We start from the raw sequence: 27,012 nt of genomic DNA on the forward strand, positions 1-27,012 counted from the left end.
TTGCTTTCTGTTGACTATGAATTTCTATTTTTGTTGATTTTTCTTTTTTATTGTTCGAAAATCCCCGAAAAAAGAGAAGAAAAAAAAAAAAGGATCACCCAAACAACTCTAGCTTCTAGGATGTTGAATTTGTTAGCCACAGAGCTTTGGCGGCATGCAAGAATTCACGGATGCAAACTGAAAACCTCCTTGAGTGAACCCGACAACAATCAAAAAAATTATGCATACACAGAAACCAATCACTAAATACCTAGATCTCATCATAGGATTAAGGTAATTAAATATGTAGTTAATTAACTGGAAAACGAAGCCAATATATATAAAATAAATAGAAAGGGTGAAAACTATAAAAATATGCATGATTGTACCCAAAAAAATGCCCACAACTGATCAGCATAACAAAATTGAGCGGGCGCAAAGCAGACATCCCTTTCAATAATTCCCAGTATTTGTGTTCATAACTATCATCGAAATGGAATTCTACCAACAGGTTGCATAGATCTTTTGGGGAGCGGCCACCTGAGAAGACAAGGCATGTGGAACACAATCAGAATGAAGCAAAATTTGCTAGTGTAAAGCAATAAAACCACCACACGGAAGAGACATCAAACCTCAGAACTTTTATTTTTTATTATAGCATATTGAAAAAATAATCCACACTTATCTGACAAATCGCTGGAATTCATCCCAAATATAATAAATACAATCAAAAGAACAGACCAATTTTTTTGACAAAATATATCACAAAAACCACATGAATTCACACCAATTATAAAGATTGGTACAAATATATCTAGACATTAACCAAAATGCATACAAGATATTTACCCTGTTAAATTTGTCTGCGCTAGTCTCATCAACAACCATGGTTAGATTCAAAAGGGCGTCACTTCTTTCTCTTATCACAACCACCTCCACATATTTGCCAACCTTGTCACATATTATTCCATAGAACTAATAACAAGAAGAGAAAGATTAAACTGACATATATGATACTGCAAGTGGTAAATGATTTAGAGAGGAAAAAAAAAAAAAGAGATCCACATTGAAAAAGCAATGTAGTTAGTGAGTCACTAGGCCATCTGGGCATCCGTAAACGCCATTCAGCCACGTAATAGGGTATTACAATTCTCTACAATAATCATTCTCACAATGGTAGTTTAAGTAGGTGGTTTAAACCCAAAACACAATCAACGGTGGCAAGTAGATGGTTCAAGTCCGAAATACAATTATCCTCGCAATAATGATTTATTATTTTAGAAATCCTATTCCCCTAATAAGACCCACAATCAGTGACGAAACCAAGAATTCAACATAAAGGAGGGCATTCTAGATATTATTAAACTCAAAACATTTAAATTTAAAATTTTAATTGTTAATAAGTAGGATACAATATTTAACTTGCTGCTACCATTTTTCACCTGTAGTTAGAATAGTTGTTCTCTAGTCATTATGTCTTAACATTTTGAACCATAGCAAAGCATTCGGAATCCCAAAGTAGGAATGTTTCACAAGGACACAAATTATTATTCGATGGTGCTACATGCATCAACTAGTGTAATGACATTATTATTGACCTCACTTATTATACAAATTACAAATACCCAAAATCTCTAAAATTGTGCCATATCATCTGTTAGTACACTAGTTAGTACACTGATTGGTGCATAGAGCATTATTCATTATTATTATATGCATGCTAGTTGCTAATAGTAATGATAATGACAGCAATTATGATGATGAAGATATAGTCATGCTAATTTTGATATTCCAAACGAGGAGAAGATTATACTATTTTAAAATCAATGAACTCCCATCTAACACCATTCTACACCTCCATAAAAGCATGAGAAAAAGGAAAACAAAACACAGTAACAGATTAACAGATTATCCTTTTCCCCCTCTTTTTTAATGGGGGACACTTCTATATATTGAAGTATTACAAAGAAGCTTGATAAGCTATTTTAGGAATGCAAGTAGTGCCTCCCTAATAACAACAATGATAAGTATGATATACCTCCAAAATACTCCAAACAAAATTTTCGCTGCATTGAACAAACAACAATGATAAGTATGATATACCTCCAAAATACTCCGATCAAAATTTTCGCTGCATTGAACAATGACATCACCTTGGCATATTCCAGCATGTTCAGCAGGGGACTCTTTTATAACCTAGTTGACAGTTTGGAAGATTATGCAGTGCCATATGCAATTAGTAGAAATATCTCGATTAACAGAGACATCACATGCATGCATACATCCATCCATATACATACAAACACATGTACACACACACTTGGCAATTAATTCTCTTTTTTTATTATTAGAGGTTGTAAATGCTACAAAAGAAAACCGCTACTCCAAAACTCAAACAAAATCCAAAAATTAGTTCAAGAACAGATCAACTGATCCATAATACCAATTATACAAAATAGAAAGGGGAAAAATGGCACTTTCAAAACTGGCATCACATTGCCCTCAAAATTCTTCTATTCTGTTCGCTCCAAATCAGCCACAATATTGCCAAAGGAACCAGCTCCCCATGCATTCCTTTTTCCTTATATCAACTCGAACTCCTTCCCAAGACCACAGAAGCTCCTCGACCACATGTTCTGGACTGTATGGACTTTTAATATTAAAGGTGGTTATGGACTCTTGTGACCTTGAATCTAAAGTCTAGAATGTTTTTGTTGAATTGATCCCGGCCACATATCATTATATTTTGGCTACGCCTATTGTATTGGTTTGAGTATCAACAACGCTCATTCATGCCATTTTTTTACCCCAAACTTTACATGCCTATTAAGAATTTGCATTTCTAGGCAAATTCTCAAATGGGTGGTTGCTGAGCACCTATTTGATAAAAGGTTGAGTTGGTTTTACCATTTTCTCAATTATTTCTTCATTGCACATTTCCCAAGGCTTGGACAGTGACGGCAATGGCTCATACTGCATGTTAAATGATGTGGATGAAGTCATTGTTGCAAGAGATAGGGTTTGTATTTTTGACAAACTAGCAAAAATCTTGCAATAACCAAGGGGCAATTTTTATCTCTACCAATGAAATGTTTCATGAAAGGATCAATTAGTTAGATATATGGTGATGAGGAAACAAATTGCCACATCTTATGTTTAAGTCAAAAGATCAATTGAGTGCTGCATTTACAAGGTAGCAGGAAGGGGAATTTCAATGAGTAGTGTAACAAGTTGGGTATAATTTATATTTATGCTCTCAGCTTGAGGGGGAGTGTTTAGATTCTGTTACAAGGACTCGAGTACAGGCATCGGGTGGGTTCAGATATTTATCTGTGTAAAATTCATCTAATTCTATATTAACAAACTAAAATATAACATTTTATGTGCAAAATGGAAGTAATAACTGCCATTAGTTGACGTTAGCGTAAAGATGATGGAAAGCCTATCAAACATCTTGCTTTACATTTCCCTAGAGAGTTATGTAGTTTGTTTCTATCCTTTCTAAGAATAAAGGGTGTAGCCAGTGCACGAAGCTTTTGACAGCACAATACAATCTTTGAAAGAGATTAAGATGAAGTTATAAAATGTCCTTTTCTTAGTTTTTGTTTTATGCAAAAGCTAGTCTTTGGGCTTTTTTCAAATTTTTGAATTGATCTTTAAATATAAGAAGTTAACTAGTTCTTTGCATTTTGGTGCCTCTTGAATACTCCCTATGTCTACAATTTAGCTACGTATACTGCCTGTGTACACCATTTTGGTGTATACTCTCTATGTATAAGAAGGCATTAACTAGTTTTCCCCACCAGTTTAGCAACTTTTAATATTTTCAAACTTTTAGTGTTGTCACTAAATCCTATGCGGATCCACCTCAAACAAGGGCCAAACATCCAACAGGGAGGGTCAGCGGGACAAACAAATGGTATCTTGGCCTCAACACAGAATACGATAAACACCTAAAGCCCAACTCTTCTTATGGTGTACACAGAGTCCCCAAGCATGCACTACAAGAAAAGGTAACAACTACGGCATTTATAAGAATGCGTTTACTAAAACGCCATTATTGGTCAACCAATCACAACAACGCTATTAATACAAATCAAACAATCACAACAATCCTATCAAAATGCTGTCTTAGAGTTGCATTAAACAACACTGGTTCAAGTCAATTGTTGACACCATTAGCTATGTATTCAAAACATCTGTCTCCCTCTCTCCCTCTCTCCCTCTCTCTCTGCGTTTGAAGGCTCAATGAATGGAATAGTTTGAAGGCTTTCATCGGCTCTTCTCTCCCATCTTGCTCTTTCACTCCGATCTGCCTTCGCTTTCTCTCTGTTACCAAGCTGAAATTCAGATCTGTACGTTTTCCTTCCATTTCGCACCTATATAGATGCCTATGTTTTCTTTGAACTCAGATCTGTTCGTATGAAATCGAATATGCTCGAATTCATATCTGTTTGATTTTGTTTCATACTGGGTGATCAATTTATAGTTTCACTTCTGAAGCCCTTTCTCTAAGTCTCTCTTTTGAAGCTAATTTGATACTAGCTTTTACTCCTTCAGATCTGTATTGATGATTTTAAGCTACTTTGAATGATATTGGCCCTGTTTGGTAGGGCTTATTTCCAACTTATTTCAGCTTTTAGCTTAATTTAAGCTATTTTGATATGTTTGGTTCAGCTTAACAATATAGCTTATAAAAAAAAATAAATAAAAAAAAAAAAAATCAACTTATTCTTTGAGTGGGAAAGGAGAAGCTTAATTTATAAGTCAAAAATCAGCTTATGTTCACAGCTACAAGCTATAAGCTATTAGGCTATAAGTTATAATCACTTTCCCACAACTCTACCAAACGGGGCCATTGATTTTATGCAATATTATAAATCCTGAATGATATTAATTCTATTCTATGTATTATTTAACTGCATAGCTATTAAAACTTTCTTTTATCCTTGGGGAACATTTTCAAAATTGGTATCCATTGCTACAAGCAAGTGCATGTGTGAGTAAATCTAGATATTGTTCCTTTCAGTTAGTGTTTCTTCAAACAAATGGAAACAAATAATGTAAATCCTATGCACTGCTACTTTTTCCCCATTCTTCTTCATATTATAGTTTCATGTTTTATATTCTTATTCTAGCTTGTAATGTTGCAACTTGTAATATTGCTCAGAAACTTGCAATCAACTCCAATTCGCTTTAGGCGATTGGAAGAGTAAAACCATATTGAGATTCAATTCACTTAGACTATTTAAAATAGTTCCTAAATTGAGCATTCTTCTAACATCACAGTAGAAGTGAAGGCAAGAACCCTAGTTCAAACTATTAGAGTTATATTTTTCAAAACACGGGCCATTCTTCTTGTCCTCTAGTTTGATGAACCTTATGTAGCTATGTTTGAAAGGTCAAATCCATCTTAGGATGAGAAAATCCACTTAGGATGTGTTTGAAAGGTAAAATCCATCTTTTTATTCACATTTCTCTTTCCTATTTTTCCCAATATAAATCTTACTCAAATCAAAGATCCAAACACAACCTTACTGTATGATGGTGCACTATGAGTTGTTTTTCTTTCTAGTAAGGGCGTTCACCGAACCGTGAAACCCGACCCACCCAAACAGACCGTCCGACCCGATGAGCATACGGACGGTTTCGAAACACCATGCGGTCAGCTGCAGTTTGTTAAAATGTAATTTTTCGAGTATTGGTTCGATTAACGGGTTTAGATATTTGGGACCCGTTGAAACCGAACCAACTGAATATATATTGTAAAAACGTTAACTTTCCTCTTATCAAGTTTTTACTGGTCTTCGGGATTGCACATTATCTGCGCAGCACACGTGTTATGATATCTGGAAAACTCTCAAACACGTTTCTCTTTTATGTAAAAATCAGTCTCAAAATGCTCAACCACTTTATCTTTTTTCCAATCATTGTATCTATCATTCTCTTATTCTCTCTCTTCCTGTCAACAGATTTCTCTTTTTTCCATGTATCTCTCTTTATTGTTCCCTCATTCTCTCTCCTCTCTCTCACCTACTGTCAACCACTTTCTCTTTCTCCCATGTATCTCTCTCCCTCATTCGTTCTCTTCTTCTCTCTCACTATTCTATCAGAGATTCAATTGTATGTTGGGAATACACAACAACTGATTGATCTTGAAGCTTCAAGAACGATGATGGTAAAAATGCAGATGGTTGGATGCGGTAGTGACGCCGATTGATCTAGATCTATTGATCCTTAAGTTTAGTTTTTGTTTTATTTTTTTTTAAGTTTAGTTAATTGTTTTTGGTATACCAGAAATCGTATTTATATGGAAGTGTTTTTTGTTCTTCTTTTGGTCATTGAATCTGTTGAACCTCGTGAATCTACAATTGCTTTTTTGAATTTTTTGATATTTGGCTTTGTAATTTCGAAAACCGTCCGAATCCGACCACCAAACCAAAGAAGATGGACGGACGGTTTTGAATTAACATGCGGTCGGAAACAATTGAACATGTTTCCAAACCGAACAGTTTCAGTCGAGTAGCGGGTTTGAGTCAAACCTGACTCGACTCGTGAACACCCTTACTTTCTAGGGCTCACTCATTTTGGGGAAAAAAGAAATATTAGGGGCTTACATAGTCAACAGATGGATTTATGGTTAAATCACTCAATTCAGGAAGAAAAATGGACGTGGCCTAGATTTTAATTTCGTAACAGATTGCTTATGCATGAACAGCTTTCCACTGAACAAGCACATCACGTAGGGTGAAACTGATCAGTTTCTTCTGAACTCTTGGCAATGATTTCTAGAAATTTTAACACCAAGTTGCATATTTTTCTATGCTTATCTTCTAGGAGTAACTGGAGGTTTTTGAAGTATATGTGACAAACTTAGAGAAAAGGCTCTTGTAGCAATTGTAGAGGCTTGTAATTGCAACTTGCAGCAAGAAATTGTGGAAAGAATAATTTTTTTTTTTTCTATTTTTCGTTTAATGTTTTGTTACTACTAGTAGGGATTGAGAACTTTTTAAACAAAATGTCTAAAACAGGGGAATCTGTGATGGTTTTGTTTCAGTTGTTTGCGATTCTTCCAAAATTGAGGTCGATGTTAGTTCATAGTTCATGTGTAGAAATTTAATGTATAAAGAAAAATAGAGAATTGTATAGATATTGATTGTATTATTGATTGATTTTTTGATATATTACAATGATTCCTATATATAGAAGAGAGGATGTGGGAAGAGAATAGGTGAGTGTGTAGTAGGTATGGAGTAGGTGAGAGTAGGTGAAGTAGGTGAGTGTGTAGTAGGTGGTAGTGGTAGGTGTGTAGTAGGTGAATTTTAACAACCCCCCGCAAACTCAAGGGGGATAGGAACTAACCAACTTGAGTTTGGAGAGAGTAACAAAACAAGAAAATACATAAAAATAAAAGAGGATAGGAGACACTGTATGGTCGTGTCAGACCATTGGTGAAGACACTGGATGGTGGTGTCATAACGTTGTAGAGGACACTGTATGGTTATGGCAGACCGATGTAGAAGACAGTTTATGGGGTCATGTCGGACCGGTGTAGAAGACAGTTTATGGGGTCATCTCGGACCGTTGTAGCAGACAATGTTGTGACAGTTGTTGTGACAGTTTACGGAGTCTTGCTGGACCCTTGTAGAAACTAACCGGAATCAATGTCGGGACAGTTTATAGAGTCTTGTCGGACCCATAAAGGAGCTAACCGGAATCAATGTCGGGACAGTTTACAGAGTCTTGTCGGACCCATGAAGGAGCTAACCGGAATCAATGTCGGGACAGTTTACAGAGTCTTGTCGGACCCTTGAAGGAGCTAACCGGAATCAATGTCGGGACAGTTTACAGAGTCTTGTCGGACCCCTAAAAAGTCGCACCCTCAAAAGGTGTGCCCAATCTTTCAAAAGGCGTGCCATCAAAAGGCGTGCCCAATCCATAAAAAGGCGTGCCATCAAAAGACGTGCCATCAAAAGGCGCGCCCAAGTTGTCGGCGAGCACCGAGCGGCGCATGATGCGCGTGTCTGCCTCTTCGTCAGGGTCTTTATAAACTGAGGCGGAGGCTGTGCTTGAGGCAGAAGCGAAGACAAAAAAACCTTGTGAAAAAAACTTCTGAAAAACTCTTCATTTTCTGAGAGAAATATTCGTTTTCTGAGAGATTATCTCTAAGAGCTGCAAATCTTGAAACACTCTGTAACACTCGGTTGCCCAGAAAATGGCCTCTTCGTCCCGTAGTCTGCTCACTCTCTTTCCAGACCTCAACGAGTCAACAAGAGAGATAACTGGTGCGGTGGCCCGTGAATCTCAACCAAACACCTCTGATTTTGCTCCGTTGAACTTTCCGATGCGGTCTGTGGAGCAAAAAATGGCGGTGCAAACTGATATTGAGGCCAATCAGTATACTTTGAAGTCATGTGTGGAGACCATGACGGCGGTCACAAACTTGTCGCACCGGCTGCAAAGTAGAACAAATGAGGTGCAGCAGCTAAACGCCCAACTGGCTCTGCTCCAACGCATGTATAAGGATGCGCGAGCAGAGATAAGTGTGCTAAAGGCGGAAAATAAGGAGCTGAAGCGGAAGGCTACCGTGATGTTCCGATTCGGAGGTCCGCCATATGCTGCAGTGGAGGAGCAGGGAATAGTGATCGTGCCCAGTGGAGTGGGAAACACGGAGGCAACACCGTCAAGGACCGCCCAGGACGGAGGCAAGAAGAAAAGACCGGCGGAATAGGCGAAGAAGTGAGGTCGGTGTGTGGCCGTCTGCAGAAAAGAAAACAAATCGGTTGTTTTTTTTTTTTTTTTTTTTTTTTTTTTTGGGTGTGTTGTTGTAGAAATGTGATCGGGGTGGATTCCCTGAGATGAATAAAATATAATTTTTTGTGCAAATTTGTAAATTGTGTTGGTTTTTTTTTTTTTTTTTTATATAATGAAAAAAGAAAGATAAAAGAAAATAAAAAAAGCGAAAAATGTGAGGGAGTCGGTGAGTGGGATGCAAAAGAAAAGATGGGTTTTAACATGTGGCCCCCTATCCAAGGCAGGGACAGCATCATTATCTCACACTCCCCACTTCTCCATTACCAATTTAAAAAATCCTCCAATTCGCCACTTGATGGCCAAAGAAAAACACATCTGTAAGCAACATTAACGGCATGGGGTATAGAGAAAGCTGTTTTCTCTTTTGTCTGTTTCTGTCCCCATCATCATCATAAAAGAAACAGAGAATAGGGCAGGCCTAAACCAAAGCGATCCGTGGCTAGAAGCAGCGGCAAGGCCGCAAGTGGGAGAGGCAACAATTTCTGAGCTTGCTCTTCAATGGCTGAAGCTTACTGGTTTTAACTGTAGAAGTAATTTCTCAGATTTTGATCGTTCTTCTTTGATGGGTTTTATATATATATATATATATATACTGAGAGAGTGGGGAACAAGGGGAATAATGAGTAAAGAGAAAGGGACCAGAGAGAGAAGGAGTGGGTTGATTAAAAAAAAAAAATATTTCATCATAAAGTGCATGTGGGAGAGGAAATAATGTGACAGGAGGGTTGGGAGCAAAAAAGGAAATAATGTGGGGACGAAGGCAGTGGGTTTCTGGGGATGGTTGGAAATCTGGTTAAGGAGTTCCTGAAGCAAAAGCTTGATGAAAATGATGAAAGCTATGCAAAACCTGTGCTTGAAACAGAAGTGGCCAGCAAGCAAGAGGTTTATGCAGGAGCAAGCAAGCGGGCACTTCCTGAAAATGGCATTTTGATCAGTGGCTGCCAAACCGATCAAACTTCTGCTGATGCTAGCCCATCTGGCAATGCTGATGAAGCTTACGGAGCTCTCAGCAATGCAATTCAGATGATAATTGCTGAAACAGATGGTACTGTTAACAATCAGGAGCTTGTATTGAGGGCCCGGGAGTTGCTGAAAAGCCAGACATTTCTGCTGCTGCTGCTGGAGCACAAGTGGATGAGAAAGAGAAAGAGATTGACGAGACTGGGGTGGAGCCACGTGACATTGATTTGGTGATGACACAGGTAGGTGTATCAAGGGGTAAAGCTGTCAAGGCTCTCAAGACTCACAATGGAGACATAGTCTGAAAGTATTTGGGCAATGATGGGAAGGTATGTGTAGAAAATAAACGGAATAGGTTGAGGTCCGGCGGGCGGCTAAGGTGAGGTTGCCGCCCGCCGGGGAAGCGAAAATATTAGGCTCTAAACCTGCTCTGATACCATGTAGAAATTTAATGTATAAAGAAAAATAGAGAATTGTATAGATATTGATTGTATTATTGATTGATTTTTTGATATATTACAATGATTCCTATATATAGAAGAGAGGATGTGGGAAGAGAATAGGTGAGTGTGTAGTAGGTATAGAGTAGGTGAGAGTAGGTGGAGAGTAGGTGAAGTAGGTGAGTGTGTAGTAGGTGGTAGTGGTAGGTGTGTAGTAGGTGAATTTTAACATCATGATTTGGTGATTTCTATTGTTACAAGTAGCACATAGGCAAATGATGTGCTTGTGCTACCTTAAATTAAATCCAATGCAAAAGTTAGGATTGATCTTCATGATCAACCAAAATTTATCTTCATTCATATATCTCTAAAATTTTGAAACGGAGAGATGGTAGTCTCCATTGATGTTTGTCCTTTAAAAGCTAATTGTGTGGCTTCTTAAGTGTAGCTTGGCCTCATATGTGTAGGAAATCTAGGTGTGACCATATCATGTACTCATTTCTTCTGTTAATCTTGCAATCATATAATTTAGTTGTTTGTTCAATAAATCTTGCAGGATTTTTTTAATTAAAATAAAAAATAAAAACCAACAACAACAACAACAACTTGCATGCAGAAAGTGAAGTAAGATCAACTTCTCACAGTGATGAGCAATTGAGGTTCTGATGGGTTAATTATGAACTACTCATTTTTTACTTTTTTAAGTAATTTCTCATATTTATTTTTTTATTAATTTGGCTCACGGTACCATATGTATGCTTCCTTTCTAATATATGTACAAATGTACAGAAAAAATGGGCTTGTTTGGTTTGATTTTGGGAGAGTCGTTTTTGAAATTTTTTTCCAAAATTTTGTTTGGTTTGTGGTTTTCTCAAAAAAATTCCAAAATCAATCTCTCTCTTACACATCAATCAATCATTTTTTTCTCTCTCCTCTCTCCTTTTCAATCACTTTTTCTTTTACACACATCTACTAAATTACAACAAAATATCAAATCATCCCAAACTCTCAAACTCCAAAACTACTTTCAAAATATACAACCAAACAAACTAAAAAAATTTCTAAATTCTCTCCCCAAATTTTTTTTTTTGAAAATCACTCTCTCAAAAGCAAACTAAACACACCTAATGACTCTTTGGTATACCTTTTATACTTAATTTAGCATTCTAGTCCATAAGTACACTGATGAAACAAGAGATGTAAGCAGCATATGGTCCAGAATAATATATTTTGCAGTTATCCTGACACCAATAACCTCAATATTCTTGATATGCAGTCAAAATTATTGTAGTTTTCATAAAGTCATTCAACATCTAGAAAGAAGATATTGCCCCAACGAATTGAGATCTATCTAAAACAAGGTGTGGCAGAGAACATACCTTTTCAACAAGAACACCTTTGACAATATTGGGGAACTTTTGGATAATTCTTTCCAACTTGTCTACACTTGCCGCATAAAGATTAGTCATTTCCATTCCAAGCCAAGGTCGACAGAAATTCCTATGCCATGATACAAACCATCAGACCCTCTAAGACAGCTTTAAAATGATTTCTATTAGTTTTTTTAAGTTACTAATTCACAAAGATCTAACAAACTTCCAGGCTATAGAACACCTAGTAACACATATACTATGCAAAGTACAGAGCATGTCAAAGACACGGTTACCCTGGCTCACCTCCACTGAGACAGAATGTGACAAAAGGGAGGCCACGAGTTTAAAAAGTTAGCAATAACAAAAAATAATAATAAATTTTAAAATGCACACATGAAAGTCTTTGAAAGTATAGCGCACACAACATAAATGTAAATCGAAATATGAGTATATTTATAATTACAAGGGGCATCCGTAAAAATGAGACCTACTACAGAATATGAGGAATGGTAGACTAAGCAACACCTCCCATATAAAAGAGTGCACCATGGGGAGAAAATAATTTATCAAGCAAACTTACTAGCAACTACCTACCAAGGTTGTTAAAATCGGGATCCTACGTTGGATCGTTGGAGGTGTTTATAGAATCGGATCGTAGAATCGGATCGAGGATCGTAAGATCCTACCGAAAAAGACAAATTACATAATTATTTAATTTAAATAAATATTTTCTAAAAAGTATACACAAAATGAGCATATATTCTATTAAAAAAAAGTGAAGATATTGTGAAAAATATAATACTCCATATAAAATATACATATAATATTATATAATAGACAACTCGATGGTAAAAGTTTTGTATTTCATCAAAAAAGAAGGTGAAGAGGAAGAATTCTATAACAAAATACTTTACAATTTACAATAATGCATAAAAAGTGATGAAAAATATTTAACAAAGTTAGATATGAAAATAGATTAAGAACTAAAAAGAGCAACTTAACCGAATGATAAGGTTTATCGTTAGCATCCCTGGTAGAGCGGATTCGAATAACAAAAATAATCTCTCCAAAAATTTAGATAAAGTTGCAATCATCTTACCCTCCTTAAACTCTGCTAAAACTAAGTTTGTTTTTCTGACTAGTTAATTTTCTTAAATTACTGCAATATTTGAATGTTTGTTTCCTTTTTTTTTTTTTTTTTTTGTCTATTTGATTTAATACTACTTAATTTTTATTATTTATTTTGACCACATAAATGGGTATTTAGACAATAAACATAAAATTTACAATAAAATATGTCATACAATACAAAACAAGACTTGTAAATAGGATCGGATTCGGATCGGGATTCCACGATCCTATAAGATCCCATTACTAGGATCGAAAGATCCTACCTATAAGGATTTTTTTACACGATCCGAATCGATTATACTCAAATGGATCGTAAGATCTGGATCGGGATTCTGATAACCATGCTACCTACACGATTTTCTTCAAGCAAGTGTTTAATGGTATGTTGAGAACGGGTGTAAAAATGTAACGAAGACTTCAAATCAATGACCATGCCTTTGTAGGCTTAATTCTTTGTAATCATATCCTGCTTTGTCACATTTATTATGCATACTTTACTTTCCAAAACACTAATTCACGAACAAAGTAACCTTAGGATTTCTGCAGTAAATAAAACTAATTATTCAAAAAAAATTACGATTTAAGAGTTTGAAAAGTGACCTTCAGCTTTTGTTGGAGAAAGGGATGAGCAGTTGTTAATCATCCATGGGGAGCATTCCTTTTTATAGGGAAGTTGGGCTGTTAAGAGCAGCTTAAGGGGGGCAGGCGGCCTAATCCCTTTGGTGTGACTACTAGAAATCTCCTATCCTGAGATCTTTGTTTTGGTATCTCCTATCTCCCATACACCTTTTACGCAAAAACAATGGAGGTTCCTTACCTCAATCTGTCAGACATATCAGATGTCTCGGTCAATGTCTCTCTCTCTCTCTCTAAGGCTGGTCAAGGGAGGGGCACCACAATGCAATCCTAACAATCCATTGACTCTAGCCTCCAAGCCACTATCCTCCAATGATTATGTGCTGAGATTCTTTGCCCTGCTCCCAGCCTGGTAACTTGTAGTGTAAGTCTTAGGCTGGATGATGGAAGGTGCACCAAGCGATCTCCTTGGGGAAACCGAGGGGATCATTAAACAATTAGAGACCGGCTTATAGTGATCACTCGATTGGGGAGATCTTGACAAAGCCAAGGTAAGGTGACCAAAAAAGGACAATATGAGGGAGCAATCCAAAAAAGGAGAACTGAAGAAGGCAATCCAGAAAGAAAGATCTGGACAGGGTTACCAAATAAGAAATCTAGATGTGCCCACACATACCAAATTTTCAAATCAAACGAATCTAAATGGGAACCAGGTTATGAAGTACGGACATGGACATGGACATGGACACATGACACAACACGAACACGGACATGGACACATGACACAAAAAATTTTAGAAAATGAGGGACACGACACGTTGGGGATAGGCACTATATATATAATTTTTTTTATTTATTATATGCAAAATTAAAAATATATATTATTTTTATATATATTATTTATTTATTTTAATATCAAATATCATTCATAAATATTTTTTTTTTTTTTTGCAAATAGAAATAATTAATGTTTAATAGATAACAATATTAAAAATATATTTAAAAAAAAAAGTAAAAAAGGGGAAAATGTAGAAATTTAATGTATAAAGAGAAATAGAGAATTGTATTATTGATTGATTTATATTGATATATATTACAATGATTCATGATTCCTATATATAGAAGAGGGTGAGTGTGTAGTAGGTAAGGAGTAGGTGAAGTGGAGGTGGTAGTGGTGTAGTGGGTTAGGTTTAGTGGAGTAAGTGAGGTGGTAGTGGTGTAGTAGGTTAGGTTTAGTGGAGTAGGTTTAAGTGGGTGAAGTAGGTGGAGAGTAGGTGGATTTTAACAGCCCCCCGCAAACTCAAGGGGGATAGGAACTAACCAACTTGAGTTTGGAGAGAGTAACAAAACAAGAAAATACATAAAAATAAAAGAGGATAAGAGACACTGTATGGTCGTGTCAGACCATTGGTGAAGACACTGGATGGTGGTGTCATAACGTTGTAGAGGACACTGTATGGGGGTGTCATAACGTTGTAGAGGACACTGTATGGTGGTGTCATAACGGTGTAGAGGACACTGGATGGCGGTGTCAGACCGATGTAGAAGACAGTTTATGGGGTCATGTCGGACCGTTGTAGCAGACAATGTTGTGACAGTTGTTGTGACAGTTTACGGAGTCTTGCTGGACCCTTGTAGAAACTAACCGGAATCAATGTCGGGACAGTTTACAGAGTCTTGTCGGACCCATAAAGGAGCTAACCGAAATCAATGTCGGGACAGTTTACAGAGTCTTGTCGGACCCATGAAGGAGCTAACCGGAATCAATGTCGGGACAGTTTACAGAGTCTTGTCGGACCCTTAAAAAGTCGCACCCTCAAAAGGTGTGCCCAATCTTTCAAAAGGCATGCCATCAAAAGGCGTGCCCAATCCATAAAAAGGCGTGCCATCAAAAGGCGCGCCCACTTCATCAAAAGACGTGCCCGACAGAAAGCGTCGAGCCATCAAAAGGGGCGCTTGACACGCGGCGATGCACGTGATTGACAGAGCGCGTGTCGGCCTCGTCGTCTCTGTCTTTATAAACCAAAGCGAAGTCTGAGGCTTGGAAGCATAACAAACCAGTTGAAACCTCTTCGTTCTCTGTAACATTCTGTAACCAACCCTTCTCTGAAACACGCAGCAACCCAAAAACATGGCTTCTTCTTCCCGTTCAGCGACCCAGAACATAGCCTCTTCTTCCCGTGGTCTGCTCACTCTCTTTCCCGACCTCAACGAGTCAACAAGAGAGATAACTGGTGCGGTGGCCTGTGAACCTCAACCAAACACCTCTGGTTTTGCTCCGTTGAACTTTTCGATGCGGTCGGTGGAGCAAAAAATGGCAGTGCAAACGGATATTGAAGCTAATCAGTATACATTGAAGTCCTGTGTTGAAACTATGACTGCGGTCACAAACTTGTCGCACCGGCTGCAGAGTAGGACAAATGAGGTGCAGCAGTTAAACGCCCAACTGGCTCTGCTCCAACGCATGTATAAGGATGCGCGAGCAGAGATAAGTGTGCTAAAGGCGGAAAATAAGGAGCTGAAGCGGAAGGCCACCGTTATGTTCCGATTTGGAGGTCCGCCATATGCTGTAGTGGAGGAGCAGGGTGGAGTGATCGTGCCCAGTGGAGTGGGAAACACGGAGGCAACACCGTCAAGGGCCGCCCAGGACGGAGGCAAGAAGAAAAGACCGGCAGAATAGGCGAAAAAGTGAGGTCGGTGGGTGGCCGTCTGCAGAAAAGAAAACAAATCTTGTGGTGTTGTGGTTTGTGTTGTTGTGGTGGTTTTTTTTTTTTTTTTTTTTTTTTTTTGGTAAAATTGTGATCGGGGTTGATCCCTGAGATGAATAAAAGATGGTTTGGTGTGCAAAGCTATATGGTATGAATGGAATTTGAAAAAGATTAAAAAATAATGTGAAAGAAAAATAAAGAAAGAAATAATAAAAATATATTTGAAATCAAAATGAAAGATGGGGGAAATAAGGAAAGTGGTTTGGAGAAAATAAATAAAAATAATGGATTTTGAAATCAAACGGAGGAGAGAGAGGGGACAAGCCCATGTGAGAGAAAGAGGGGAAAAATGATAGCCGATGCACCCAAAAATAATCTAGCTGCTATCCACAGGCGCTTAGGGGAAGGAAATGGTAGCAAGAGACGGCCAACACCATATATGGCTATAGCAAAGAAATGGAGTATCAAGCTCAATGGGCTAGGATTTAGACCAGAGAGTAAAGCCACTGGTCCTGTTGAACACACACCTCCAAGGCTCAAATAATCAAAACATGCTTCACGCATTTCCTTCCTTGCTTGATCAGGAGATGCACAAAACACCTTATACAGGGCTCCAGTCATTCCTCCACCAGTTAAAGGATGACGCATGTTGAAAGCATCACCTATTAATAGTGCTCCAGGAGTAGGGTAAGGAGTAGCTGGCATACTTCTATTGGGCATTGTTCTAATACTTCCCTTATCAATTGCAGCTATAAATGAATCATGCAGCTCAGGTGGAACCTGGGGAGCCACCAGAGGGAAGCAAAGCCGAAGGCTGCTGCAAAGCCGAAGGCTGTAAAAGCGAAAAAGGAAAAGAAGGCTCCGGCTAAGACAAAAGCTGCTGCGCCAAAAGCAAAAGCCGCTGTGAAGCCCAAGCCAGCGGCAATGGCCAAGCCAGCTGCGAAGCCAAAAGCTGCTGTGAAACCGAAGGCTGCCGTGAAGCTGAAAGCTGCAGTGAAGCTCAAGGCTGTGGCGAAGCCCAAACCAAAGCCGAAGGCGAAGGATCCTAACAAGAGGCAAATGAGCATGGAGGAGAAGCATAGATTGAGTGTTGGGTTGCAGAGTTTGCCCCAGGAAAAGATGCCACAGTTAGTGCAGATTATGAAGAAGAGGAATTCACATTGGCCTCAAGAGAGAGGATTTAGGCAGTGATGGGAAGGTATGTGTAGAAAATAAGCGGAATAGGTTGAGGTCCGGCGGGCGGCCAAGGCGAGGTTGCCGCCCGCCGGTGAAACGAAAAATACTAAGTGCTTAACCTTGCTCTGATACCATGTAGAAATTTAATGTATAACGAGAAATAGAGAATTGTATTATTGATTGATTTATATTGATATATATTACAATGATTCATGATTCCTATATATAGAAGAGGGTGAGTGTGTAGTAGGTAAGGAGTAGGTGAAGTGGAGGTGGTAGTGGTGTAGTGGGTTAGGTTTAGTGGAGTAAGTGAGGTGGTAGTGGTGTAGTGGGTTAGGTTTAGTGGAGTAGGTTTAAGTGGGTGAAGTAGGTGGAGAGTAGGTGGATTCTAACAGAAAAAAAGATTTTTTTTTGTTACCCAAAATAAAATAGGTAAAAACAATAAAGAAGAGGAGAGAGACGGTCTTTATTTGAGTGGATATCAGAGAGACAGACAATCAAACACAAAGAAGAGAAGAGAAAGAGAGAGTCGAACAAAGAAGCAAGAGAAGTGAAGGAGAACAGAACAAAGAAAGAGAGAGAGATGAACATAACAAAAGAGAGAGCGATGAACAGAGACGAAGGTTCAAAGAAGATGAACAAGTTAGACGAAGACGAACAGAGAGCACCGAAAAGAGGAAGAGAGGGAGTCGAACACACAGATTGGAAGAACACACCTCAATTTAGCCTCAATCTAGGGCTTCAACAGGTTCTTTACCCTTTCCCTTTTCTCTCTCTTTCTCTTTCTCTTTCTTTGTCTTCTATGGTTAGGGTTTCTCTCTCTATCTCCAACGAGGTAGGGTTTTTGTCTCTGACATGTCCATAATGTGTCCAAGAGTGTCTGAAGAGTGTGCGGGTCTAGCTACAAAAAACAAAAGAAGGGGAAGGGGGAGGGGGGAGGGGGAGACACATTAGGTAGAATGTCCAACACATGCCAACCGCGTGTCCGTATCCGACACAGGTCAGACACCCATACGTTGCCTTTGGAGAGGTATCTGTGCTTCACAGAAACCAGGAGTTACAAGAATGATGAAAGGAACCTATTAAATCTCTTTATCCTTGATTATCTTGACATTAATCTATACCAATCATGTTCTACATCAAATAAGAGAGCACAACTCACCCATGAAGCACAGACACCTCTTTGGAGGTCACGTACAAGTGTCTGACACGTGTCGGACAAGGACACGGGCCGAACAAGCTCTGGACAAGTGTTGGACACATTGGAAAGAGTAGGACACGCTGGGACACTTGGATACACTACAGACACACTACAGACACGTAGGGACACGCTACGAACACGCTGCAGACACACTGAGGACACGTTAAGGACATACTAAGGACTATTTTTTTTAAAAAAATTAAAATTTTTAATTTTTTTCATAAAATAACATACCTCAAGTTGATAAATTTGATAAAATTAAATATTTGACATAAAATGCATATTAAATATTTTAAAAAATGACATATAATAAATATATGAAATTATATTTTTTTCACGTGTTCCCAACATGTCATGTCTTGCATTTTTTGAAAATTTATGTGTCCACATGTTTGTGTCGTGTCCATGCTTCTTAGTAGCTCACCAAGCCAGTAAAGCACTTTGGCATCAGCCACCCAATGTACTTCAAGAAAAGCAAAAATCAATGGGCTTAAGTAATCGGAAATATATAGTATATTGATTTTCTCACAAAAGAACAATTAAGCAGTACCAAATTGAAATAGCAATTCAATCGAATCTTACTAGCTAAAATATCCAAATAAAATCAAAATAAACACCAATGTAACAAAAGGATGCATGAACTACGCCTAGTTGGTCAAGGCCCGTATAAGTATCATTTCTGATCGACTACTCCTTTCCATCAAAAGATTTATTTTTATATTACCAAATGGTAGCGTGGAACAAGATGGGCCCACTCTCCATACCACTAAAATCCTACTAAAAAATTCCTATCACAACCTGCCAACAATTTCCAATGATTCCTACTCCTCTTATATTTGTAACTTCAGTAAGCACTAACGCTTGATGGGGCCTAATACCCATCGAGGGGAAACCTCCAATTCCCTAGATCACAAAGCACCAAATAGAAAGTTCCCACACAAATTTCCAGTGATTCCCTACTTCTCTTATAGATCCCAAGCTTCTGCAAAATCCACCATCTAATATTGATCTAGCCACACAAATCTCAAGTTCCAAAACATACAATGTAGTGTCAATCAAGTAATACACCACACATGGTGGTAAAACAAGGGTTTCCTTTCATGAAGATCTTACAGACATTATTTGAAAATCAAAGTAACTTGAGAGAGAGAGAGAGAGCACACAAGACATTTGTTTTTCTTTTTCCTTTTTGATCAGCGATATAACGATTATTAATTTGTTAACAAGCATTGAGCACCTGCTCATGTAAATAGAATTTTGGTGACAAGAAAGTCACCACGTGTATATAATTTAGTGACAAGCACCATGCCATGTGGACAAGCACAATGACACGTAGACAAACATGTTGGTGACAATCATATTACCACGTGGGCAAAAAATGTTAACTCGTGATTTTGGCTTCTTCTTTTTTTTTTTGTTTGTCCTTTCTAAACTTTTTTCGTTTTTTTTTATTTTTTTACTTTTCCAGTACTTCTAGTCAAGTAGAACCAAAAAGCCTTCTCAAATTTATTTATTTTTAATAAGTTTACTAAAGAAGAAAAAAAGCCAACAAAAAAGCAAACCCCAAACACCCACTCACTAAGTGGATTAAAAACTCCAGTGAGTTTCCAAAAGTAAACACAAGCTTGCAAGCTAAACCACTATAAAAATCTGTGTGTCCATTGTGCTTTTATTTACATTCATGCTTTGGTATCCATATTGTATAAATGAGCTATTTGAGTAATTGGTCAATTTGCAGTAAATTGAATATTCCATTATTTTATTACATCCTTCAAATTGAAGTTAGCATTGGAAAATTTACCATCGGCTCACATAATCATTCAATAATGTTAGAGATAAAAAGAATTCACTAATTCATAAACTAGCACAAGATTTGAATATCAATTTAAATAAAATATAAGAATTGTTATCTATAAAGACACTATTTGGGATCCATATAAAAGAAGGAAATTAAAAGGGGGATTAATCAAAAAAATAATATATTACCCATTCACCCTCCTTGAGCATGCACAATTCCCTCAACTACAAATCTAGATGTTCTAGATGATTAGACCTTTTTGAGCATAAGAAATAATCTTTCTTGGTTAGCATTCAAGTGCATGCATGTTAAACTACCCAACAAACCCCAAGTGAATGCATGTGGCTTCCAACTAGTTATTAAAAAAAAATAAAAAGTCACTGCATTTTGAAATGACATAGAAAGATTTGAAACATACCCATATTTCTTGAAGTGCTCCAAGCATTTAGAAACTATGTTGACTGGGAGAAAAGGTGTACATAGCGAATCATAAAAATTGACTCCAATGACTTCTCCATAATGATTGATAAGGGGTCCGCCGATACCACACTAGCAAAAACAATAATCATTAGTTCAAAGATTGCCTAAATACATATAATCTAGTCAAATAAAACCAATAGTTCATTGCATTATATCATATATACTACAAAGACATATGTAACATTTTAGGGCCAGATTGTAGTCCACCATGTATGATCCACGCATTGTATCACATAATTTTTGCCTAAATGTAGACCTACATCAAGCACACATATAAACTAATGTTAGGAATATATTAGAAATATTTTTATATTATAATAGTATAAATGGGCCTTTGAAGGTGAAAATACCAAACTTTGACCCGAATCCAGAGTCTTTAATGAAATACCAAATCCACACCGTACCAACTACATTCCAAGAGAAGCAGTGTGGGGCAATCGGGCAGATTTCCCATTTACTCTGCCCCGTCGCTATTCCTAAATGTAGAGGATGCCAAAAAAATTGAAAGACAGTTGTATCATCATTTTCTACTAATCTAAAAGCCCAACACAAATGTAAACATAAGAGAGAAAAAAGCTATTACTTTCGAAATTTTGCAGTTCGCCCTGAAAAGCTCTTTACAATCAAACTTGCAGCAGTCAAGACTACACAGAAAGAAAAGAAAGTCAAGTCACTTACAAGTAATAATGTACCATAATTAATACTAAGCCTTTTCTTTCGCATATAGTCTATGCACTCTGATTAACACAAAATAATGCAATAATTAGGTAATGGCACCATAATATAATTTATGCAAAGTTAAGAGTATCATAGAATTCTACATTCTAATAGTGGAAAATGTGTAGTTGTTTGGGATGATCTAAATAAGTACATTTTTTGATTTTTTATGAAATATGGGTTGGGTTTGAAATGATGTGGTAAAGAGGTGATGTGATTTAATAAGATGATGTGACTTAAATAGGATAGTGACTTTTTGGCTTTTTGACTTTTTTGTGTTATGCCAAACCTAGCCTAAGATCAACATCAAGAAAATTGCAACATGCAAACTAAATTTACTTTGGGTACCTGAATTGACCACGAGCAGCCATGAGATTATATGGTGCATCAAAGAAGCGACCAACTGCGACAACATTATCTCCAAGACAAAGTTTAGATACATTTGAATGAGGACGACCAGGGATATCATTTGGATCTATACTGATAGTCTTCCAATAGTCTTAGACTTGCAGTTGGTAAAGTTGCGTTAGATTCAATTTTGATAAAAGCGATGTTGAAATGAAAGTCATAGGCGAACACTCGACCCTCAAACAATTTGCCATCTGAAATATACCACATCAATCTGCAATAACAGTAACACTGAATAGTATTGTATAATACCCATGTTGAAATATATGTATTATTGATTGCTTTGTTGATGTTATATTGTATTACAAATCAGAGTGGCATTATATAGGAGAGGGTTTGGGTAGTAGGTGAGGAGTAGGTGAGGGTGAATTGGTGGTAGGTGGAGTGTAGTAGGTGAGTGTGAATGGTAAATTCTAACAGCCCCCCGCAAACTCAAGGAGGATAGAAACTAACCAACTTGAGTTTGAAGAGAGGAACAAAACAAGAAAATACATAACCAAAAAAAGATAGGAGACACTGTATGGTCGTGTCAGACCGTTGGTGAAGACTATGAAAGGTGGTGCCATAACGTGGTAGAGGACACTGGATGGTGGTGTCATAACATTGTAGAAGACAGTTTAGGGGGTCATGTCGGACCGTTGTAGAAGACAGTTTATGGGGTCATGTCGTACCCTTGTAGAAACTAACCGGAATCAATGTCGGGACAGTTTACAAAGTCTTGTCGGACCCATAAAGGAGCTAACCGAAATTAATGTCGGGACAGTTTACAGAGTCTTGTCGGACCCATAAAGGAGCTAACCGGAATCAATGTCGAGACAGTTTACAGAGTCTTGTCGGACCCATAAAGGAGCTAACCGGAATCAATGTCGGGACAGTTTACAGGGTCATGTCGGACCGCTGTAAAAGTGGCACCCTCAAAAGGTGTGCCCAATTTTTTTTTTTCAAAAGGCGTGCCATCAAAAGGCGTGCCCACTTTATCAAAAGATATGCCATGAAAAGGCGTGCCAGTTTGTCGGGCGGCAAGAGGCGCGCGATGCGCGTGGCTGGCCCTGGCTATTTAAAACAAGGTTGAGGCGAAGGCTGTGCATACGAGTCTGAAACCTCTGAACGCTCGGAGAGCTTGTCTCTGCAAATCTTGAAACACCCGGAAACCAACCCTTCTCTGAAACACTTAGCAACTCAAAAACATGGCCTCTTCTTCCCGTTCAGTTACCCAGAACCTGCTCACGCTCTTTCCAGAACTGAACGAGCCCACAAGAGAAATAACTGGTGCGGTGGCCAGTGAACCGCAACCAAACACCTCTGGTTTTGCTCCATTGAACTTTCCGATGCGGTCGGTGGAGCAAAAAATGGCGATGCAAACTGATATTGAGGCTAATCAGTATACGCTGAAGTCATGCGTGGAAACCATGACGGCGGTCACAAATTTGTCGAACCGGCTGCAGAGTAGGACAAATGAGGTGCAGCATTTAAACTCCCAGCTGGCTCTGCTCCAACGCATGTATAAGGATGCGCGAGCAGAGATAAGCGTGCTAAGGACAGAAAACAAGGAGCTGAAGCGGAAGGCCACCGTGATGTTCCGATTTGGAGGACCGCCATATGCGGCAGTGGAGGAGCAGGGAGTAAATGTGCTCGGTGGCGTGGGAAATCCGGAGGCAACACCGGCAAGGGCCGTCCAGGACGGAGGCAAGAAGAAGAGACCGGCGGCAGAGTAGGTCGGTGGGTGGCGGCCTGCAGAAAAGAAAACAAATCTGTTGTTGTTGTGATGGTGATCTTGTGTGGTCTTTTTTTTTTTTTTTTTTTTTTTTTTTTTTTTTTTTTTTTGGTTTTTGTGGTTGTGGTGGAAAATGTGAACCGAGGTAAATTCCTGAGATGAATAAAATATGATTTGTTGTGCAAATTGGTAAAGGTTTTTTTTTTTTTTTTTTGTGAAATATAAAAAAAATAATAATAAGATAATGGAAAAAGAAAGATAGAAAAAATAAAATAAATAAAATAAAATAAAAGTAGGGATATGAGAAATATATTATAAAAAATATATATAGAGATATATCTTAAAATAAAAGAAAAGTGTAAAATAAAAGAAGAGTGGTGTTTGGTCAGATATGGGGGTGAGCAAAGAGAATAAAAAAAGAAAGGTTTATATAATATGAGCAAACAGCTTTTGCAGGTGCATCCATTAGTGGTGTCTCCCAAGCCATCATGATAGCCTTGCTATTGGAGTCCATGAGCTTATCCTCACTAAAAAATAATTCTATCTGCCAAGTAGTCACCATCAGTTGTCTTTGGACATCCAATAACCCGAGTTTTCATATTTTTATTCCTAAAGTTTGCAGCAAGGAGGCAAGCATTTGTGGTTGAGTCATCTCCACCAATGACAACAAACCCATCCAAATCAAGCTTCAATGCTGTTTCTTGAGCTTGCTGAAACTGCTCTGGAGTTTCAATCTTGCCTCTGCCACTGCAGATCATATCAAAGCCGCCCTGATTTCTGTACGGGTAAATGAACTCTGGAGTCAACACCACATATTTGCACTTCATGATTCCAGCTGGTCCACCCCTGAAGCCGTACACCGTGCTTCCTTTGCAACGATCCTGAGGGAAACTCGGACGATTCGCCTGGCACCAACATTGCCGATGGCTGCCCAAATAGGCCAGGAAAGAGCTTCGCGATCTCATCTGGATTGCCGGCGGCGGAGCTAGGGGGGCCATGGACGACCTTGAAGGAACTTTTGAGAACAGAAGGTAGAGGAAGAGAGTGATCGAGACGGCTGTTCTGGCAACGCGAGGAAGGAGTGGGTGCCGACGAAGCCGGCGGCGCCTGTGACGAGGATGGAGAAGCCGGTCTGTTTGAGATTTGATTATGTAACAGGTTAGGGTCCGGCGGGCGGTGAAGGCAAGGTTGCCGCCCGCCGGAAGGTGAAGCTCACCAAGAGCTAACCTATTGCTCTGATACCATGTTGAAATATATGTATTATTGATTGCTTTGTTGATGTTATATTGTATTACAAATCAGAGTGGCATTATATAGGAGAGGGTTTGGGTAGTAGGTGAGGAGTAGGTGAGGGTGAATTGGTGGTAGGTGGAGTGTAGTAGGTGAGTGTGAATGGTAAATTCTAACAACCCAAAACAAAAAATACTTTTATTGAAATAATGACCTTGATATCCTCGGGTACCGCTTCTAATTCCGCAGAAGACCTAAGAAGACTAGCAGAAGTTAAGATGGTACTGAAATATGTACTGTTGACATTCTCACAATCTATGATTGTGCCCGAGCCCATAAATAATGCATTCCCACCTAGCCAAAAATATATATAAGAATAAAAAATGTATTGTAGGAATAACAATTAGTAGAAATTTGTAAGATAAGAAAAGCAATTAATATAATAATGCAGTAACTCAATACCTACCTGTAAGGGATACAACACTGACAACAGATGGAGACGCTTTCAAAGCAGTTTTTTTGGTATCAATATCCAAGTCCATGTTAGCATATGTATAATCATCAAACTTCTCCCAAAAAGAATGCATGGTAATTTTGTAGGGACCTGTTGTTCATATCATTATTTAAAAACTAAAATAATATATAAACAAAATTAAAATCAACAACTTTGCACAACCAATTTTTTTACCTACCCCAAGTTTCAGGGTGTTTCCGTTTCCATGGGCTAATGCTTGCTATTTTTTCTTCCTTGTTGCGATGATCGCGAGGATCAACCTCCATATATTTGGTCTGAAGAACAAAGAAAAAGAATATTAGACAACATAGGGAGAAACAAAAAACTGAAGAAGCCCAAAGGAGAAAAAACACACCAAACACAGAATTAAAAGAAGATTACCCAATTGGGGAAAAAAAAGCATATAAACCCATAAGATGGTACTGACAGCAGCACTGGAGTTTAATAAATAAATGAATTGGGCTGAAGAGGACTAGGGCTGAAAATTGAACTGTACGGCTTTGAATTGTGAATTTTATTTTTTTATTTTTTATTTTTGGTCTGAAGAACAAAGAAGAAGAAAACTAATTCAAATTACAAAATCTGAATCAAATATTAAAAAATTCCAACCACAATACCTAAAAAAATTGAACCACGGTATCTACAAAAATTCCAGCAAAACAATTCTTCTTTTTTTTTTTTTGCCTTGTTCATTCCTTTTTTTTAGGCAAATAATTCATTGAACAAACAAAACTAGCAAAACAAACAGCCCAAAAACAAAAATACAGAAATAACGAAACAGAAATCCAAATTCAATTTAAATAAAATAAACGACTTGTTATTCAAAAAATGGCAAAAAGCAAGTAGCTTTAACATTAATTATCTTGAAAAATCGCCCTCTGAATCTCTCTCTGTCTCTCTCCCTCTCTATATATATAATCTTAAATGACATAGAAAAAAAGGTTGAAAAATACCCACAAAATGATTGAATCAAATCAAAATAAGGATGTTTAAAATCTATACAAAATCCATAAAAATGCTGTAGAAAAGGGTTGAAAGAATACCCATAAAAAGTTTGAATTTATATATATACAGCAAGTAAAGACTGTATACATCTGATTTGAAGACTAGTACTACTTGGGAGAACACTAGAGTGTCTTCCAACGAGAGAGAAAGAGAGAGAGAGAGAGTACCAGGGGCCGTGATGCTATCGGCGCCGTGAGCAGCTAGAGAGGAAGGGGGAGGCGAGAGAGGGAAGCTGAGACTGTTTTATAATGATTTGTTTGAATACTCTAATATCAATTTTACTCATATTATAACTGTGATGTTACAGAGCTCAAAATATTTTTTAAAATTTCTATTAAATGTCGAATAATGTTATATACATATTAATTGATGTATTAATTAATATGTGATATAATTTAAGATATTTTTGATATTTATAATGTGATTAATAATATTATAATTAATATTTATATATTAATTAGTACATATAGTACCATCGTTAAATGTCTCATATAATGTGAATTTTATATGAGTCTTTTATTTATATGAAATATTTGATAAAATATTTTGTAGAATTGTTTAGCTCTTCAGCATTTTTGTATTCATAATAGAGTCACACTATTAACACCTTCTTAATTATTTTAGACCTTCCACTTATGAATTTTAAAACTTAAAAAGTTTATTTTCTCTCTTTAAAAGATACCAAAATTATTCTTATAAAAACGTTACATTCACTCAATTGAATGCACACCCCCATATCTTAAAAAGTTTCTCTCCCAAAAACCCTAACAAAATTCACAAAAGTAATT

General features: G+C 37.6%; 2 protein-coding genes and 1 pseudogene across 13 annotated transcripts; 1 reads left to right on the forward strand and 2 right to left on the reverse strand.

Moving 5' to 3' along the window:
- Positions 1 to 237: 237 nt before the first annotated feature.
- LOC114319034 (putative protease Do-like 14) lies at positions 238 to 26,511 on the reverse strand. 11 transcript variants are annotated; one of them, XM_082912161.1, is made up of 13 exons: positions 26,392 to 26,511; positions 25,398 to 25,494; positions 25,172 to 25,309; positions 24,920 to 24,959; positions 21,702 to 21,975; positions 21,220 to 21,280; positions 21,041 to 21,112; positions 20,844 to 20,892; positions 20,575 to 20,705; positions 11,573 to 11,693; positions 2,083 to 2,175; positions 829 to 954; positions 238 to 519 (listed from the first exon to the last, which is right to left on the reverse strand). In XM_082912161.1, the coding sequence occupies exons 7-13, from the start codon at positions 21,088 to 21,090 to the stop codon at positions 481 to 483; spliced, it is 609 nt and encodes a 202-aa protein (XP_082768287.1). In that variant the 5' UTR covers positions 21,091 to 21,112; positions 21,220 to 21,280; positions 21,702 to 21,975; positions 24,920 to 24,959; positions 25,172 to 25,309; positions 25,398 to 25,494; positions 26,392 to 26,511; the 3' UTR covers positions 238 to 480. The 11 variants fall into 11 exon arrangements, with proteins under 11 accessions (XP_082768287.1, XP_082768285.1, XP_082768290.1 ...); XM_082912159.1 differs by having other exon boundaries at positions 24,920 to 25,059; XM_082912164.1 differs by having other exon boundaries at positions 21,036 to 21,112; positions 24,920 to 25,059.
- On the forward strand, positions 15,138 to 17,255 carry LOC145815452 (uncharacterized). The gene has a single exon (XM_082912171.1). The coding sequence runs from the start codon at positions 16,744 to 16,746 to the stop codon at positions 17,170 to 17,172; it is 429 nt and encodes a 142-aa protein (XP_082768297.1). The 5' UTR covers positions 15,138 to 16,743; the 3' UTR covers positions 17,173 to 17,255.
- On the reverse strand, positions 22,017 to 26,700 carry LOC145815471 (pyrophosphate--fructose 6-phosphate 1-phosphotransferase subunit beta-like; annotated as a pseudogene). The gene is made up of 4 exons (XR_014358401.1): positions 26,689 to 26,700; positions 25,398 to 25,494; positions 25,172 to 25,309; positions 22,017 to 24,686 (listed from the first exon to the last, which is right to left on the reverse strand). The product of XR_014358401.1 is annotated as a pyrophosphate--fructose 6-phosphate 1-phosphotransferase subunit beta-like (transcript).
- Between the last annotated feature and the right edge of the window lie 312 nt (positions 26,701 to 27,012).

The sequence above is a fragment of the Camellia sinensis genome, unplaced genomic scaffold (assembly GCF_055761805.1).
Source record: "Camellia sinensis isolate YWXY unplaced genomic scaffold, ASM5576180v1 Unanchor2, whole genome shotgun sequence".
Classification (NCBI taxonomy): domain Eukaryota; kingdom Viridiplantae; phylum Streptophyta; class Magnoliopsida; order Ericales; family Theaceae; genus Camellia; species Camellia sinensis.